This window comes from Microtus pennsylvanicus, chromosome 1 (genome assembly GCF_037038515.1).
Source record: "Microtus pennsylvanicus isolate mMicPen1 chromosome 1, mMicPen1.hap1, whole genome shotgun sequence".
Classification (NCBI taxonomy): domain Eukaryota; kingdom Metazoa; phylum Chordata; class Mammalia; order Rodentia; family Cricetidae; genus Microtus; species Microtus pennsylvanicus.
Window position 1 is genome coordinate 57,086,147 of NC_134579.1, and position 19,929 is coordinate 57,106,075.

General features: G+C 40.2%; 1 protein-coding gene across 6 annotated transcripts; it reads right to left on the bottom strand.

Moving 5' to 3' along the window:
- Positions 1 to 8,999: 8,999 nt before the first annotated feature.
- Positions 9,000 to 19,718, bottom strand: Pcnp (PEST proteolytic signal containing nuclear protein). 6 transcript variants are annotated; one of them, XM_075964541.1, is made up of 6 exons: positions 19,568 to 19,685; positions 15,887 to 16,064; positions 15,649 to 15,811; positions 14,771 to 14,845; positions 12,141 to 12,196; positions 9,000 to 10,793 (listed from the first exon to the last, which is right to left on the bottom strand). In XM_075964541.1, the coding sequence occupies exons 2-6, from the start codon at positions 15,940 to 15,942 to the stop codon at positions 10,667 to 10,669; spliced, it is 477 nt and encodes a 158-aa protein (XP_075820656.1). In that variant the 5' UTR covers positions 15,943 to 16,064; positions 19,568 to 19,685; the 3' UTR covers positions 9,000 to 10,666. The 6 variants fall into 6 exon arrangements, with proteins under 6 accessions (XP_075820656.1, XP_075820626.1, XP_075820616.1 ...); XM_075964511.1 differs by lacking the exon at positions 15,887 to 16,064 and having other exon boundaries at positions 14,771 to 14,842; positions 19,568 to 19,718; XM_075964501.1 differs by lacking the exon at positions 15,887 to 16,064 and having other exon boundaries at positions 19,568 to 19,718.
- Positions 19,719 to 19,929: the final 211 nt, after the last annotated feature.

Consider the following 19,929-nt stretch of genomic DNA (forward strand, 5'->3'; position numbering starts at 1 on the left):
GCCCGGCCTTCCCAAAGTGCTCTTTTTTTTTAAATATTTATTTATTTATTTATTATGTACACAATATTCTGTCTACATGTATGCCTGCAGGCCACAAGAGGGCACCAGACCCCCCTGGTTGTGAGTCACCATGTGGTTGCTGGGAATCGAACTCAGGACCTTTGGAAGAGCAGGCGAAGCTCTCAACCTCTGAGCCATCTCTCCAGCCCCCCAAAGTGCTCTTAAGCACTAAAACCATCACTCTGCTTTTTGGTTTTTTTGTTCATGTTTTTTTTTTTTTGGTTGTTGTTGTTGTTGTTGATACAGGTGTCCCAAGATAGTATCCACTGACAGACCAGGCAAACTGGTGTTGAGCCTGTATGTAATGATACATTATGGAAGAGTGTATTCTACCTGTAGTGATTCTGCTTAGAAGCATACATTGTTTTATTGTCAGATGAATTGTCTCTTGACCAAATCTGAGTATTTGAAGAGATACCTTTAGTTTTTCTTTTTGAGACTGGGTCTCCTGTAGCCCAGAGTGGTCTCGAACTCAACATGTAGTTAAGCATAAGCTTGAATTTCTGATGGTCTTGTCTCCACATCACTAGTATTGGGATTACAGACATGGACCAGTGTACCCAGTTTATGTGGCGCTGGGGATCAAAGCCAGTTCCTCATACATCCTAAGCAGTTCTATCAACTGAGCCCCACACCCCAGCCTTTCTGTTACTGCTGCTATTACAGTGATTTGGATCACTGATATTAGTGAAGTAATGCTGTAGGATAATGCTTTTGTATACTCTAAAGATTTGTCACTCATATTGGTTTAATAAAACGCTGATTGGCCCTTAACCAGGCGGGAAATATAGGCGAGGCCACCAGATTAAGAATTCTGGAAAGGAAAGGCCAGAAGCAGTTGCCACCCAGATGCAGAGGAAGCAAGATAAAAATGCTGCACTGCTAAAAGGTACCAAGCCATATGGCTAATACAGACAAGAATGATGGGTTAAATTGTAAGAGCTTGTAAGAGTTAATAATAAGCCTGAGCTAATAGGCCAATCAGTTTATAATTAATATACACCTCTGTGTGTTTCTTTGGAACTGAATGGCTGCAGGGGACCAAGCAGGACAGAAACTTCCATCTACAAAGTAATGCTTCTATTGTCAGTAGAAATAAATCCTCTAACATATTTGTGCATCCATGTGTGTTTGTAGCCCAGGCTGGTCTTGCACTCACATTTTTGCTTCAGCCTCTTGAGTGTTGGGATAACAAGTACGAAGGAGTCACTTTAACATGTGTTCTCTGTCTACTTATTTCAAATGACAGTGGCTGCAGAATTTCTGAATGTGAAGCCATTTTTCTCTCTAGAGTTTACTGTTTGGTTTTATTTAATATAATGTATATGAGGATTTTACCTGTATATATCTATGTACCCCTTTTTTACCTGATGCCCATGAAGGCCAGAAGAGGGTGTTGAATCTTCTGGAACTGCAGTTAAAGATAATTGTGAGCTGCCATGTGGGTGCTGGGAATTGAACTTGGGTCCCCTATAAGAACAGCTAGTGTTCCTAACCATTGAGCCGTCTCTACCATCACACTTGTTGTAAACTCTATACATGTGTCCTGTTCATAATCCTATCAAACTTTGGAATTTTGTTTTCTTTTCTTTTTCTTTTTGGTTTTTCGAGACAGGGTTTCTCTGTAGCTTTGGAGCCTGTCCTGGAACTAGCTCTTGTAGACCAGGGTGGCCTCGAAGTCACAGAGATCCGCCTGCTTCTGCCTCAAGTGCTGGGATTAAAGGTGTGCACTACCACTGCCCAGCACCTTGGAATTTCTTAACAGGTCTTCTATCGTGCATATAAAGTTAGCCCTCAACTATGCTGAAAAATAGATTTATTAACAAATCTATTGAAATGTGTGAAGGTACTTAAAATATTTTCAACATACCATTATTTTTGTTGCTTTGTCTATTTTCTCAAGTTTTGGAGTTTGTTGCTACTTTTGTTGGACTTTTCCCAAGGGATGTGAGCTCTTCTCCATCAAGATCTGCTCTATTTTGATTATTTTCCTGTTATCAAGCATTCATGCTCAATCTTGATCAGGAACGCAACACTTGAGTTTTAGCCTTAATGCTGGAGAAATGATTCAGCTGTGAAGACCACTGCCTGCTGCAAAGGACCAGGGTTCAGTTCCATGCAAGCACAAGGCACCAGGCACCTTGCAACCATCTGTAAAATCAGTTCCAGAGGACCTAGTATCTTCTTGAGGCTTCTCTGAGTATCAGGAACACAGACATATATGGATGCAAAACACCCATACATGAAAAGAAAATAAAAAGTTGTAGCCTTTGGAAGATGATGATTAGGTCATTAAGGCTGTAGGGTAAAACGGCCAGCCAAAGAAACTGACCCTGACCCTGAAACCAGAGCCAGTGAAAGAAATACACTTTAGTCCTGAAACTAGAACCAGAGAAACACACCTTGACCCTGAAGCCAGAGCCAAAGAAACACACTTCTGGTCCTGGAAGCAGAGCCAATGAAAACACACCAATCCTGAAATCAGAGCCAAAGAAATAAACCAATCTCTGAGCTTGTCCAAGATCAGGGGCTTGAAATCTGGCCAATTCCCAACCCAAATAATCTGGAAAAACTCCACCCCTAAGCAGTCATATAAGCCCTGTGCTGTTCAGTTGGCAGAGGCATTCACTCTCTTGGATTCCTCCCTCCCAAATAAATCTCTTGAATGAGTTTTGTCTGAAGAATCTCCTTAGGGGGATGGAGCAGAGCAGCAAAAGACGGATCTGCTGGGAAACTCCTAGCAGAGTGAAGCAGCACTCAGCTGTAACAGCTCTCTCTGAGAGAGGAGCTGGATTGCCACATCCTGTGGGGGACTATTCCCCGCAGGAACCCAGTTTCAGGGATAGCCTGACTCCCAACAGTCAGGACACCTTTCTCCTCATAAGTATCCAGGATACCTTCCATTCTCAGCTGTATATATACCAGATATACCCTCATCTCCCGACAGGACACCTTTCATTCTCAGCTGTAGATATACCAGATATACCCTCATCTCCCGACAGGACGCCTTTCTCCTCTCAGCTGTAGGTAGGTATTCAGGATACCTTCCCTTCACAGCTACAGGTATAGCCTGAAACTTTCCCTCCAGAGCTGTAACACTTGCAAAGGCTCCCCCTCCAAGAAGTAAATTAGTGCTGTAACAGGGCTAGGGTTTGTTTGTTTGCTCTTCTGCCTCCTGATCTGGGAGAGAATGTTATATATTCTTATTACACTATCTATAAATTACCATTCTGTTTTAGTAGCACAGGGTCATACCTTCGAGAGCCTGTTACCCCAATGTCAAAGATTGGTCCTTCCTGGTCAGTCCGCTTATCTGCTGGGTTGCTCAAGGAACTATTTTATAATAACTCCACAGTATATGACCTCCTAGTGAGCAACTGCAATTTGAATTCTTTAGCAGTGTGAGGACAGGTTCACTGTCATTTAATGTTGGTGAATGTTTTTCGCTGGTTTACACTTTGAGTGAAGAAGTGCTGTTCACTGTCTTCTATGACCCAAATCATCTTTTCACAATTTGTTTAAAGACTTTGATAATCTCAGCCAGGCATAGTAGCACACACTTTTAGTCCCCTCACTGAGAGGTAGAGGCAGGCAGATTTCTGTGAGTTCGAGTTGGTCTAGGACAACCAGGGCTTGCTGATTCCAAGTACTGTTTTTCTGTTGTTATTGTAAGACAGGGTTTCCCTGTGTGTAGCCCTGGACATCCTGGAACTTACTCTGGTGACCAGAGTGACCTTGAACTCACTGAGATCCACCTGCCTCTACCTACTTCTCAAGTGCTGGGATTATACCCAGCTTGTTTCTTCAAAGTTTTTAATTTTGTATGTGTTTGACTACCACAGCTATAGCGGTGCTCACACAAGGATAGGCTTTTACTCAAATTGTTATTCAGCTTTGTTCTTTTTCCATCTCTGATCATCAACATACTCATAGTTTTATGGTAATTTTGACATCTGATAGAGTAGGTTCTGCTTTTGGGGGGTGGTGTTCTTGAGACACTAGTAGCTCTCCCTGGCTGGCCTGGAACTCACTATGCAAATAGACCCTGTTGGCCTTGAACTTAGATTCCCCCCACCATCTCTGCCTCCCAAGTGTTGGTATTGATGTCCTACACCACAATGCTTGTCTATAAATACAATTGCAGAATTTTTTCATTTTTTGAGACAGGGTTTCTCTGTAGCTTTGGATCCTGTCCTGGAACTAACTTTTGTAGACCAAGCTGGCCTTGAACTCACAGTGATTCACCTGCCTCTGCCTCCCGAGTGCTAGGATTAAAGGTGTGCGCCACCATGACCCAGCTTAAGTTGATTTTTTAAAAAGATTTATTATGTATATAGTGTTCTCCCTGCATATATGCCTGAATGCCAGAAGAGGGCACCAGATCTCATTACAGACAGCTGTCAGCCATGCAGTTGCTGGGAATTGAACTCAGGTCCTCTGGAAGAACAGTCAGTGCTTTCAACCTCTGAGCCATCTATCCAGCCCATAAACTGAATTTTTTTTAATTTCATTATTTATGTGTATGAATGTTTTGCTTGAATGTATGTTGTATATCAAGCATGCCTGGTAAGAGCACATCAGATCCTCTTGGAGTTATAGACAGTTTTAAGCCTCCATGTGTTCTGAGAATCAAACCCAGGCCCATGGAAGAGCAGCCAGTGCTCTTAACCATTGAGGTAACTCTCCAGTCCCATTTTTTTTCTTTCTTTCTTTTTTTTTTTTTGATGCAATGCAGGATTTTTGTCTCCCTAGCTGGCCTTGAACTCACAAATATCTGCCTACCTCTCCCTCCTGAATACTAGAATTAAAGAAGTATAATATATATGGGGAAATGAAATTTCTTATTTCCTAAATCTGTTAACATATCTTCATTTATCTAGACTACCTTTAATTCCTCTCAGTAGTTAATTTTATAAATAATGTAAGTTTAATGGATACTGTAAATAAAATGTCCTCAGGAGACAGAGGAAGGTGAATCTCTTGTGAGTTCAAGGCCAGCCTGAATTCCAGAACAGCTAGAGCAGTTACACAGAGAAAGCCTGGGACACATCTCTGAAAAACAGAAAACCAAGGTTTTCTTATGTAACATTTCCTTATGTAACATTGTACACAGACTGGGCACACTTAATCCTACTATTTAGGAGGCAGAGGCAGGGGAATCTCTGCAAGTTGGAGGCCAACCTAGTCTACCCAGCAAGTTTTAAGACAGTCAGGACTACATAAAGACACTGTCTCAAAAAACAAAACAAACCAAGAAATTCATACAATTTTGGTGATGTTTTGCTTTTGCTCTAACAAAGTGTGCCTGCAGATCAAAGGATGGAGCTAGCCACTAGTTAACGACAGAGGTCTGGAGGTCGGTATAAACACAGAAGTGATATGGCTAGGTGAGAGAGAAAGAAAAGCAAGAGGAGACAAGAGCTCGGCCCATATTTCAGCTGAGGAGTTAGCAAGTTAAGAGAGAGTTGGCTGTGGCTTGCTCCTGTCTCTCTGATCTTTTAGCATTTGCCCCATATCTGGCTCCAGTTTTTATTATTTTTTTCTTTATTAAGACCAATTAGAGCCGACTGTGGTGGCACACGCCGGTAGGATTTGTTGAAGGAGGTAGAGGCAAGAGAATCACGAGTTTGAGGCCAGCCTGGTCTACAAAAGAAAAAAAAAAGGCCAATTAGAACTTATGCTACACAGAAGAACACTGGCTGTTCAGTTAGTAGAGTGCTTGCCTAGTATGCATACAATTCCCAGGCAGTCTCTACCATTGGATAAAAGCAATGCACTGTGATCACATCACTGAGCAGGCAGGGGCAGGAAGCTCAGGAGTTCAATGTCACTGTTAGGATGGCTAGACCACCGTGTGACGGTGAGCTGTTATTTTTTAAATGCAGTGTAAAAGCTAACTCGGTTCATGAAATAACCAGGCTAGCTTAAAGGATAAACAATTATATTTTTATTTATTAGAAGGGGAAACTCACGCCACAGGAACATAAAATCCAGGCTCAACTCGGTTGCAGCAGGACCACAGAGACCACCTGGTCCATGTATGTGGTTTTCTTTCTGGGTCCCAGCCTCATCCGCTTAAGGATGATTGGTTAACAAAGCTTCCCCCATCAATGCAGAGTTCGTTTTTTTTTTTGTGTGTGTGTGTGTGTGTGGTAATTAGGTGGATGGCTATTGTGATTGTGCCTCAAGGCCATTGCTCACAGTTCTCAAATCTGTTCAGGTAAACCCTAGCTCGGATTCACTTTATAAAGACACCTCTATTCTAAACAACATACAACGGAATTATACAGGGAAAGAAACTATAACAACAGTACTATTTCTAACTAACGATAGATGCTCCAGAGGATGGAGAGCTACATTCCATCAGAGATCTTACACATAGAGCTTGGGCCACATTTCCAACATCTATTTTTATTGCAATGAGCAGCTCTTCCCTACAGCCACCCTTTCTTAATTTTGACAGTGACCATAACCACCTCCTGACCAAAATGGACCCTTGTGACCCAGTGTGGTCTAACATCTGTCTAGTCAGGGATAATGCTGAGCTGTCAATACTCCTGCTTCCACCTCCCAAGTTCTGGGATTCCAGGTACGCATTACTAACAGTGCTGCGCTTGCTGCACTGCGGATCAAACCCAGAGCTTTGTGCATACTAGGCAAACACTTTCCCAACTGAGCTGTCTCTAGTCTCTGCCCAAAGACGATACATTTTTCTCTTATTATCTAATTCAGTTGTCCGTTTCCCTAACCCAAGGATAGTTCTCTTCCTACATTTGACACCTCTGCTACACTAGAAGTTTCTTAGCTTGAGTCCTTTAAGTAAATGTTTTGCACGAGTGTATCTGTTGTATCTCATGCATGCCTGGAGCTGGCACAGGCCAGAAGAGCACATCAGATCCCCTTGGAGTTATAGACAGTTTTGAGGCTCCATATGGGTGCTGGGAATCAGACCCAGTTCCCATGAATGAGCAAACCAGTGCTCTTAACCACTGAGCTATCTCTCCAGTCCCATTTTCTTTGAGAAGGAAAATTAAGCCTTTGGCAGAACTCAACATTCAATTCTTGACAAAAGCATTAATTTAAAATCAATTGCGATTTCAGCATGACAAAGTGTTTTATCTTATTAATTTAAAACATTCCTGAAAGACAAAAGCCAATTTTCCTTAATACCCCTATTAAATTGCATAATATACTCAAAATAAGTCTGTGTAAACTTTGAAAAATGAAAACCCTAAAAAAAATAGGGGTGAGTTTATCTTTAACCTCAGTATATTTAATTACTATCAAAAGGCAACAAAAAAGAATTCAGCAAGGGCACAACTACTGTACTTTAATGGAGAAATCCATCACAGGATACCACCATTTTACAAGTTAACACTGTAGAGCTGGGGACTGTTTGGGTGCATAAGGACTAAGGTTCAATCCTTAGCCCAACCAAAACCTAAACAGCAACAGAACAAACTGACACTATGCACTTGCTGATAAGACATGGATCAGTGGCATTACCCAAAGCACAGTAAGTGAATTCAAGAAGGAAATATGCACTCCCTTAATTGGGGAAGAGATTTATTGTAAATAACTGTCCAACACTTTTCCACAAGGTCATAGAAGATAATTCTCAACCTGCATCTTGAGAGGCTGAGGCAAATTTCAGTTTAGTCACAATAAATGTGAAAATAAAAAAGATGAACATTTTTACATGTTCCATTTAAGAATCTAGGAACAAAAAAACAAAACAAAAATAATCTAGGTAAGTCGGGTGGTGGCAGTACTTGGAAGGCAGAGGCAGGTAGATCTCTGAGTTTGAGGTCAGCCTGGTCTAGAGAGTGAACTCCAGGACAGCCAGGGCTACACAGGATAAAAACCCCAAGGATCTAGGGACTGGTAAGAGCAGGAAAGGGTGCTTGCTGCCAAGCCATATTGACTTGTAACCCACAGGGTGGAAGGAGAGAACAGACTCCTGCAAGCTGTCCTCTGACCTTCGACATGTGTACACTGGCAATGTGCATGGGCACCTTGAATGATATTTTGATTGTTCTGACAAATAAAGCTTTCTTGGAGTCAATAGTGGACAGAAACAGCCACTAGTTGCCCAAAATTAACCACAGAGTTTTGGAGAACTGTAGACAGATGGGAGACAGAACTCACAGAAAGGCAGAGCTGAGGATCTTGGCCCTATAAGGAGGAAGGAACAGAAGAAGTAGGAACTCACTGGTGGCTGCTCTCCTGCTTCTCTTAGCTCTCAGGTTCTTACTCCAGTATCTGACATCCCGACTTTTTATTATGATATCTTTAATTTTGCAGGAAAATGGATGGAGCTAGAAAACATTATTTTGAGTGAGGTAGCCCAGACACAGAAAGACAATTATTACATGTACTCACTCATAGGTGGTTTTTAAACATAAAGCAAAGAAAACCAGCCTACATACCACAATCCCAGAGAACTAGACAACCATGTGGAGTTCTACATGTAAAGTAGAAAGTAGAAAAAGACAAGATCTCCTGAGTAAACTGGGAGCATGGGGACCTTGGGGGAGGATTGAAGGGGGAGAGGAGAGCTAGGGAGGGGAGCAGAGAAAAATGCAGAGCTCATTAAAAATCAATTAAAAAATGAGGAAAAATATGTAAAAAAAAAAAGAATAAATGAAGACAAGCCATAAATTGACAATGAACTGGCTCTTGGATTGGGGGTGTAACAGTGTTGTAAATGGAATGTGAAGACCAGCAGAACAGTGTAAGGTAGAGCACCAGATAATGCTAACATCCTCCACAAATGTCTAATGGCCAGTATGTAAGAAGTTCTGGAAACAGGCATCTAAAAAGGTGATGTTTTCATTCTCCCAACCATGACAGCATGCCATACATAGAAAATACTTTCTAAAATGTTTTCAAAGACACAGGAAGAAATTATTAAATGAAATAAAAAATAAAACCACTACCAAGTTTGACAAAATTTATTGTAATTTTAGTAAAGACATTCAGCTCAGTCGTCTCTCTCCTCACCTTGACCTCAGGTTAATGTCATTTGAGTCAAGTAAATATGTAGGAGAGATGTTATTTCAACAAACAGTAAAATGGACAAATGAACAGTTTGCCTACATAAAAGTTAAATTTATGTATCTTGATATACTTAAACCATGTAAGAACTAACAGTGCTATGTACATTTCCATTGTTTTTACTTGGGGCTTATTAAGTAAACTTAAATACAGTGAACAAAGTGTTATGAATATTTGTAGGCTGCTTCTTGGAAGTTATTACATTAAAAATGCCTCGTGAATAACTGCCACCAATGAAACCCACTGAAGCTGCCTCCAAATTCAACATTGTCATTTTCAAGGAAACCTCATCATTTATTTTGTCTGTGACTGTTAAAGATGCATTAACTGTCACATCAAAAAAGCCCATATACAATAAAAAATACAAACACCAGCAATACACAAATCTAAGAGTATTAAGAGACTTCATAATGAAAATGTGTTTGAAGAAGCATTTTCTGTCTTATTTCAGTCATTAAAATGTGCTTTTGAAACCACTGGCCAATATGTATATACTTAAAGTAAGTCATGGAGTTGTACAAATAAATCTTGTGAGTTCAATTCAAATTGGAGCTAATGAGTTAGTAACTTAAATGTTTCAAAAGTCACAGAAAGTGCATTGCCTTATCTGTCTTCATACAATGTTATATCTTCCCCCTTTTTTTGGTATTTAAACCTTTTAAAAATAAAAACCAGTCAAATACTTAAAGCAGTATGTACATTTATATTTTTGGTGGGATTTTTTTACTTTAAAAGAAACAGCTTCCTTATGATTTGCCTCAAGTTCTGGTGGAAATGCTTATAGGAACTAGAATAAAAACCAAGAGAAGCACATTCAAAATACTGATTTACTTTGGTAGCAAATAGTGTTCACTGAAGACTCCTGAATGGAGACAATTTCCATTAAAGTGAAGTGGGCTACTTTTAATAATACTTCACATAAGAATTTTTGACAAAAAAATGTTTTTTAAAGAGCAAAGCGTCTATATTCACTGATAGCGATGCAATACTAGTATATGACAACCCCAAACAAAATGAACTGTCCATAGGAAAAGGTTTATTTATTTTAATTTTATCTAAATTTACTTTCAGTTGATAGTCCAGGAACGTTGTCTTCTCAATCCAATACTCCCTCTCTACAAGGCTGCTCCTGGTAGCCAGACAGTTCAGGTAATGAGGGAGTGGACACAGAAGAGGAACTGCTCAGTTTTAAGTAGACAGTGACTTTTGGCTTCCCTCTTAATGTGCTAATAGTTGTGTCTAAAAAAATATGCAATTCTTAGAAAGGTACCACTTCTGATTTCTTTATTATCTGTAACCTTTGGAAACTAATCACATGAAACTACAAAATTAGCAAATGTCTTGAAATCTGTATATAAAACATAAATTACCTCTAATTTCAAACTCTCATTTATTAGTGTACCACTCAATCTTAAAAAAAAAATAAAAAGAAAAAGAAGAAAAAGGAAAAGAAAAAACGGCTCCAAAGCTAGTCTTACACCATTCTTTACAAAAGGAGACTGTTCCTTCTAACTGCACCCACCCACACCCCAATCGCAAAACACTTCATTTAATTGTCTTGGTCATGTACATTTCCAAGATGAGATTTTATATTTCTCTCCCATAGCTTCTGATTATCGGAAAAGCCATGCTTTCCTTTATTAAAGGAGTTTGGTCCAGCTGATGTTGGTGTGTCCCTGTGTAAAAGAAATGCAATTTATTCGAATTGTTGTTTTGGTCTGTTTTAAACTTATTTATATTTGCTTAGCATTCATTATAAATACAGATCATCAGGAGCCCCTGTAGCAATTTTTACAATGTCCTTTCTTTACAGGGTTAAGACTTCACATTCAATATGTCTGCAGTTGAGGACAGGAGTATAAAGGGGAGCCTAGAGTCTTGCAATGACATGACTTTTGAAGACAGTGTCTCTTAGGTCAGACTATCCTGGAATTCAGAGATCCACTTGCCTCTGCCTTGAGTGTGAGGATTAAAGGCATGCACCTCTCTAGGCCCACCCTGATATTTTTTTCCTTTTGTGGAAAGTCTAGGGACTACTGTATCTTGGCCAAGAGCTCTACCACTGAACGGAATTCCACAACCAAACGTGTAGTTTTCAATACACATTTAAGGTAATACTTGTATACAGTTAACAGTAGACACCACTGCAGCTCTAGTACTGCTGCCTGAGAGCTATAGAGCTCTGAGGTATAAACTCAGTTGTAGAATAGTTATCCAGATTACCAGACCCTGGGTTCAATTCCCAGCACTACAGCAAACAAACAAAATAATCTGTAGCAAAGTGAGTGACCTAAGACCCACAAATAAGGTTAAAAAATTAATTCGGGGGCTGGAGAGATGGCTCAGAGGTTAAGAGCATTGCCTGCTCTTCCAAAGGTCCTGAGTTCAATTCCCAGCAACCACATGGTGGCTCACAACCATCTGTAATGAGATCTGGTGCCCTCTTCTGGCCTGCAGGCGTACACACAGACAAAATGTTGTGTGCATAATAAATAAATAAATATTTAAAAAATTAAAAAAAAATTAATTTGGTGGCTTATCACCAACATTTATAAAAATGAAACAAAAATCCAAAGATGTGAAACATAGAAAGAAATGTGCAGTGTCGTGTTTTATGTGAAGTCCAGTTTCAGTTTTACACTTAAACCATGTGTAAGCTGGGTGTGGTGGTGCACACTTCTAATCCTAGCACTCTGGAGGCAGAGGCAGGTGGATCTCTGAGTTCAGGTCTAACCTGGTCTATATACCGAGCTAAAAATAAATATAACAATAAAAAACTGTGTGTGTATTTCACTTGGACCTGGTAACAGTATCAGATTTATTTCTTACTTTCTAGCAAATATGACAACTGGCAGCCAGTCGGACTACTCCTATTTGCATCATACACTTTAAAGCTCATGGATAGATTCAAATTCTTTATAGGATCAGATGGGCATACTATGGATTCATGTAAAATGTGTGCAACTTATTCTTTCCCTTGACTTCCTTAGGGTTCTGTAATAACTATGAAAAACTATGGTTACCTTCCAATATTCTTCATCCTCATCTTTGCTTCTGGAGGCATTTCTTCTGGCTCACTCTGCAAAACAAGTAAATTGAGATGAATAAAAATTACTAATTCACTTGGTCTAAACAAATCATTAGGTTCCAGACCACTAGGGGCCTGTCTCAAAACAAACAAATGAACATGGACACTAATTAAGAGCTCTGGCCTGCATGCACAGTGTGTGTGCCACTATGCCTGAGCCTTCTCACTTTTACTTACTTTTTATTATTTGTTATGGCTCAAAAGTACTTCAGTGAAGGAGGATGAAGAGACCGCTCAAAGGTTAAGAGCACGTTCTGGTCTTCCAGAGGACCTGAATTCTGTTCTAGCACCCATGCCTTGCAGCTTCCAACAGCTGTAACTGTGGCTGCAGGGGACCTGCTGCCTCAATCTTCTCAGAGCACCTCACCCCACTTTAAATATATATATTTTTTTATTTATTGTGTATACAGTGTTCTGTATGCCTGCAGGCCAGAGGAGGGCATCAGGTCTCATTATAGATGGCTGTGATGGTTGCTGCAATTGAACTCAGGACCTCTGAAGAGCGGACAGCGCTCCCAACCTCTGAGCCATCTCTCCAGCCCCCACTTTAAATATTTCTTAAAGCTTTTTTCACAAAAACAAATTTGGGGAAGGATAAAGAGAAAGGTAACTCAAAACAAGGATGTAGATTATTTGTACAGTCAGAACACAATACAAAAGGTTCCTCGAAAACCTCCAACTATAACCAAGTTAAAATAACAAGTATGTCAAAGAGACACATGAACTTCACGCTTTCTGGTACACTTTTCACTTTGGCAAAGGCATGGAATCTGCCTAAATGTTTACGAGTAAATGTTTCAAGCAAATATCAAAATATATATTCACAACAGAAAAATTTTAAATCCACTCTTTGGGGGGGGGGGCAGGGTAAACCTAGGTACTCATCTCCAGTTGCACAAATAAATAAATCCACATTGCAAAGGCACACAGGAGAAGCATATAAAAGAGACAGCCATACTGTTAAGACATTACACACAAAGCACGGCTGCATTATAGGCACCAACAGCTTCCTATTTGTATACTTTCCCTACTTCCCAGGGTCTTTTCCTTCTGGTCTTGTACATATCCAAATGTTTCATTGGCTGAGTATGAGTATGGTAGAGCGAGTTCAGGGGCTATCCCTAGCTGTAAGAGTTTCTGCCTCAAAGACAAAACAGTCAAGAGCAGTGCCCCATTCCTTTAATTCCAGCTTGTCTACTATGCACAGGGCTCTAGTCAGGCTTGACCCTCCACACCACGTAAGATGTGTATGGTGTGCATGGGTATGGTGGTACATTTCTGTAATCTCAAGACATGAGAGGTGGAGGCAAAAGGAGCTGAAATTCAAAGTCATCCTCAGCTATATATCAAGTTCCAGGCCAGTCAGCCTGAGATATGGTGACCATGTCTTTCACAAAGGAAAAATACCCTGGAAATTTCCACTAAAATCCATGAGTATAACAGGATATCAACACTGTAAGGAGCACGGGAGAACTGGGACAGACAGAATAACAGATGGAGACCTCAAGCTCACTCTGAACATACTCATTAAGAGGAAGTTCTAGCAGTATCACCTACACTGTATTTCCTGCTACAGATACACCATGCAGCACTCTATAGCCGCTCTTTCTAACTTCTGAGCACAAGTGACATCACCAAAGGCAGCAATACTGAGGTCAGGCATGAGAAGGCTGCAGAGAGCTCAGTGGGTAAAGGTACCTGCCACCAAGCCAGACAACCTATAGTCAATCCCCAAGACCCACCTGGTCAAAGAACTAACCCAGCAAGTGGTTTTTTGACCTCTAGACATTTGAATGACCATGTTCCTAGTATTCATTATAAGCATCTGACTTGATTCTTAAGTTTCTTGCCTAAAAATTAGCAACATTTATACACTTAAACCAACAAACAGACCCATCAAATTTTTAGTTTTGGGTATGTACCTTAGTAGAACAAACAGTAGAACAGTTGCCTGGCATACACAAGGCATTAAGCTCAGTACAAAGGGAGGAAAAAAAAAAGGAAATATCCAATTTTCTTAGAAAATTTTACTAATACTATTTTAATACAGAAATTTTACTAATACTATTTTACTGATATCAATTTAAATACCATTAGTACAAACTCCAATTTTTCATTACTATCCTTTTCTCTATAAAAAAAGTTTATTATTTTTAATTACATGTGTGGATGTAAGAGTATGTGTATGTTGTATGGGTATGTGCATGTGTGTGCAGGTGCCTGTGCAAGCCAAAGGAGCTGAATCCCCTGGAGCTGGAGTTACAGGTGTTAGTGAGCCAGCTCTCAGGAACTGAACTCTGGTCCTCTGAAAGAACAGTCATGCTCCTTACTACCAAGCCCCCACTATCTTCTTAAAGGGACTAGTTAAAGGAAAAATAAGGGCCAACAGGGTGGCTCAGTAGGTAAAGAAGCTTGCCATGCAAGTCTGGCAATCCTAGGACAAAAGAACCGCCCCCAAGAAGGTGTCTCCTGACTTCCACATGCATAACATGACACACATGCCTTTCATGGCACTTATCTCACACACCTTTAAAAATAAAGTAAACTAGAACAGTGTTAACTTACATCTTCATCTTCATTGAAAGCTGCTGCTACTGAAAGGGTTTTTGGAGCAAGAGTTGGAACCGTTTCCTTAGGCTTCTGAAGAAGAAATATTTAACAGAATTATCACAAATAAAATTTATATAGGTTTATTTAATCAAAAACAATTGTTCTTAGAAGACTCAAATTTTTCATAAGCTTTCACAGTAAGAAACTCAGTATATTTTGAGCAAAACTATCATATCTTTGAAAACAAGGGTTACCAGCAGGTAAGTTTTACTTTATTAATTCCATGTATCGAATAGTTAGGATTTATAATTTAGTATTAGTTAAGCTAAGGGATGCACACAGAAGAAATGACTAGTAATTGCTAGTCTGGCCCACAGTAACCTTCATATGATTACACAGCTCCTTCAGAATCAAGGGACATCACACTGAGTTTCTCTACCAGTTACGTTCTACCTTTAGCCTCTCAGACGCTAAGCATATATTCTACAGTAAAGCTACAGCACAATACAATTTACTACTTTTTAATATACCATGTTAAAAATTTAATTCCTAAAATTCAATATTTTCAGAGATATTATTCAACTAAAAAAATCCTAAATGATTACTTTAAAAATCATATATTCATTACAATATGCCTTCTTCAACAACTGCTTTGAGATAGAATTCATGGACCTTTCCTAAAGTGTTCATTACTTTTGACCACTTACATGTAAGTTCAGAGTCACTTAAAGCGACTTACCTTTTGAACTCTTATTTAAATATATATATATATATATATATATATATATATATATATATATATATATATACATACACACACCTATACTAAGAAGAGCAGACTGATGTAACAAATCCTTAAGGGCTATTACAACACCAGACATAAAACAACTCACACTTGATCCAAGTTTGATGGAGATGGCTGATGCTTTCTTTGTCGTCTGACTACCTATGGCAAATCCAAATTTAGAGATCTTTGTAGGCTTTGTTGGGAGGTCTGCAGCTTCTTCGTCAGCTGATCGCTTTTCAGCGCTGCGACTGGAACTTTCCCCTCCATTACTGGAAGAAACAGTCTTAGTTTTCACAGGTTTTTCTGCTTCTTCTTCAGGTCCTGGTGAAGTCGAAACAACTTACCAAGATGAGCTATTTTTACTGAGCAGATTGATGGGAGCAGCAACCTCAAAAAGCATCTTTACAAGGAAGATACCTCTGCAGTTGTCACCTACTGACCCAACAGTCTCTTCCACTGTTTGTTAGAGTATATAGCAGGAACTGAGATTGTGTGGCAGTACAAGAGGCTCCCATGAATTAACTAGCATAAAATACAGAGCAATTTAAAATTATAAACACAGAGTTCACAAAAAGTAAACACCCTTCAGCTAAACATTATCCTATTAGTTGTACATTAATCTTGGTTCCATTTGTGGAATTTTGACGTCCAGAAATTACGATCAACAAATTCTTTTATACAAACTAATTTGTAAATATCCAATCGTGGCAAGATAAAACATCTAGCAAATAATATTTTTAGTAATGCAGAACTAATTACACAAAACATCTAATCATGAACATGACCACTGTTAATTTAAACTACACTGTGAATTTTCCCTCCTTTACCATACTGAACGCAGGGCTTTGCATATACAAGGCAAGCACTCTACACTGAGCTACATCCCCAGCTAGTTAGGTTCTTAAGTGATGTGTTATTCAAGATACACCTTACATAACCTATGGAGTTGAAAAAGAACTTCACAGTCATCTTGAGAGTTCACCCTACTCTAAAAGCTGGGCTAGCACCTGTGTTAAGCTACCTGTAAGGGCTATTCCAAGTATACTTATAAGTCAATATACACTTATATTTCCTCATGAATGAAAAAGCTAATCTTAATTTCAAGAGAGTACACATATATATGTAGATGTAGGAAGCAAGATGTAGTTCAATAATTTTGCTTGTATGTGTATTAAATCAATTATATAAGTCTATTTAAGAACACACTGGAAAGACATAAAGACTGGCCATCTTTTTCTCTCTAATTCTACCCTACAGGATACACTCTGTGACAACGAGTCAAACTTACTTGTAGCAAAACAGAAGACACTCTAAGTGACTGTCTTGGCAAGTTCAATAAGAAAATGGGGCAAAGCTAGAATGGGAGTTAGGGGTAGGAGTGTAAACACGGTAACTGACAAAGTAAAAAATATCTAAGACTCAAGACTACAAGTCTAAATCCATAAATTTGGGAAGGATGCATCTTTAGATTAATTAGTACTTTGTGGCACCAAGGTTTGGACACATGGCCTCGTATATGCCATGCAAGGGTTGCACCACTGACCTGCATGTCCAAACAGCTTTCTCATTTCCAGACATGTCCCACTATGCTGCCCAGGTCCAGGCATTCCTGTCTGTAACTTGCACGCCTGCTACTTCATCTCCAGGGCAGCTGAGATCATGGGCTTTTATGGTGAATGACTACAGATTAATACTGTGAATATTTTTTAGTAGTATTAATTTTAATGAACAAATGAACAATCATTCTTAAATAAGAAAAGCACTTACATCTTTGTAAGTCATAATTATACAAATTGCTAGATTTTAAATAAATTTTTTGAGACTGGGTTTCTCTGTAGCTTTGAAACATAAAAATATTTTAATGAAGACTTGTCTCCTTTATAGCAGACAAAAGGTGTAGGTTAATGTCAATTAAATCATACATAATAATAGAATTTTTCTTTTTCACTGAAAAGATGAGATGGGGGTTGGGCTTTAGGGAACATAGGTACTTTGCTTTAGAAGAAAAAAAATACCTAGTAAGAAAATGTAATTTCACAAAGTCATGTGCATACACTGGTAGCTTCCTTACCTGGGGGTTAAAAAAAAGGATCCAAGTCCTTCACGAGCTGTGTTTAACACAGGAAATGTGCACATCATTGAAGCAGCCCTTGGCATAGCCCTCAATAACTTAAAATGGCTATGATTATGTATTAAGTTGCTGGTCTCTAACTTTCTACTTAAGCTAAACTGTGTAACATTACCCAAAACGGTCTTAAGGAAAATAGAGAGCTCTTCCAAAGCAGACTGAAGTGAAAGGAAGTTCAAACTGCCTCTCTAGTAGATATACTAACTTTAATTACGGGAATATATTGTTTATTGGAGTAGAACGCAGCAGTGAAGTTCATCCTTAGCATAAATGAGGCCTTGGGTTCATTCTCCAGCATCAATAACATATAATAACAAGAATAAATGAATAGGAAAAGTACTTGTATTCCCAACACTGTGGGCTGTTCAACAAAAGAAATGTTCCAAGTATGGACAAAGTTTCCCAAAAATGCTGAATACTTGCTGCAAACTTATCAATTCATTCATATGTATGGGTTCAGTTATGATTCCTCTGCATAATTCACTATGTCTGAGGTTAATAATCTATATGACATGAGAAAAATTAAGCAGAAAAGGGCTGTTATTGTAAGTTACCAACAAAGACCAAAATTTTTTGATACCGACTAGCAAAGTAATCTATACAACCCCCTAAACACTGTTTACCTTAAAAGAGTTCTCTAAGCAAAAAGCCACCTAAGATACCTTATGCGATAGTTTTCCTTTAAACTACCTTTAATAACAGTGGAGGAGGGCTAAGGTAACTAAGAACTAAAATATTTTCATCAGCTATTTTACTAGTTTATTTATTTAGTGAGAAGACCTGACAAAGTGGTCATGGGCCTGTAATTTCAGTACAAGAAGCCAGAGCTAAATGAGATCCTATCTCAAAGAAACAAACAAAGGGGGATGACGACGACGAGGGGCTCTGGCTCAACTAACAGCACTCTACATATGTTTAAAGAAGCAAATTTTGAGTTCAAAGTAACATTACATTTATCTTCTTAGTAATTTTTATTGCCGTGACAATTAACAAACCTGGTAGACCCTATGGTTCGCCTTTATGCGCTGAGTCTAAATATTCTCGCATTTAAATCTTTTAGCGTTAAGGCCAAAGGGAGCTAGAATAGTAAAGCATTAAAACATTCTAAACAAGACATTATGATCCGCTCGCACGTGTTACTTATTGGTACGACAAAAGGGCGTAGGGGCAGAGACTACTTGCTTCTTTTCCTTTAAGCACACGATCAAAAATTACGGGGGTAGGAGGAACGAGAGGATAGTTATAATCGGAGTTCATTTTCCTGACAAATTACAGGAAGATCACACCTTCCTACTACGCCAACTAAACATCCGGCACAGACTCCGCGGATAGCAGCCCAAGACAGATAACTATAAAGAAAGTGAATCAAACCCTAATTTCAAGCTTTTGCAGCTTGAACCAGATTCCCTTCCCCCTGCATCCTCGACTTATCCTACTGCAGGGTTTATAAATACTCTATGTGAAAATACAGCAAAGACTGGGCTGGGGTCTTCCACCTCGTCAGTGAAAAGCGAGCACAAACGTAATTAACTACGTGTAACCGAGAGGCCGGCTCCCAGGCACAGCCGGTTTGGGGCCAGCGGCCGCGGAGGCGGCTCGGCGATCGCGTGGGGGCCTGAGTGCGCAGCGGGCCCTGAGTTCTCTCTTGTTTGGCTCCCACCCCGAACTCAGTCACCCACCTCCCTTCTCAGGGCCGGGTGGTAACTGGCGGCCTCTCCTCTGAGAAGGCTACGTGGGCCTGGATCCCCGCGGGCCACACCGGGCGTGCCCAGCCCCTAGCCGGGCCGAGCGCCGCCTCCGCCCGCGCTTGAGATGCCCTAAACACCCCCGCTCCCCGGGAAGCCCAAAGAAAGGCCGGAGTAGCCCCCGCAGCCCGCGACGCTGGGGTTGTGTTCACCTCCGGCGGCTCCGGCTCGCTGCGGCTTCTCTGGCTTGTCCTCTCCCGCCTTCCCGTCCGCCATCTTCCCCGCCGCGGCCTCCCCCTGCAGCCCGGGCAAGGACGTCACGGCCCCGCCCAGCAACCATAAAGCTTCGGGCGGGCCAGCGAGACCGCAGCCTAGAGCGGCCCTGGAGCGGCCGACCGGGGCGGATGTGACGTCATCAGCGTCATCGGCTTGCCGCGGGCTCTGGAGGGCTGGACTGTCTGATGGCGGGGTTGCCTGACGTTGGAACCCTTGGTGTATTTAGGTTTTTGCTTGCTCAAGGGTGGTTGTTGCTGTTCCTTCCTTTTAGTTACTGGATTATCTATGGGATAGAACT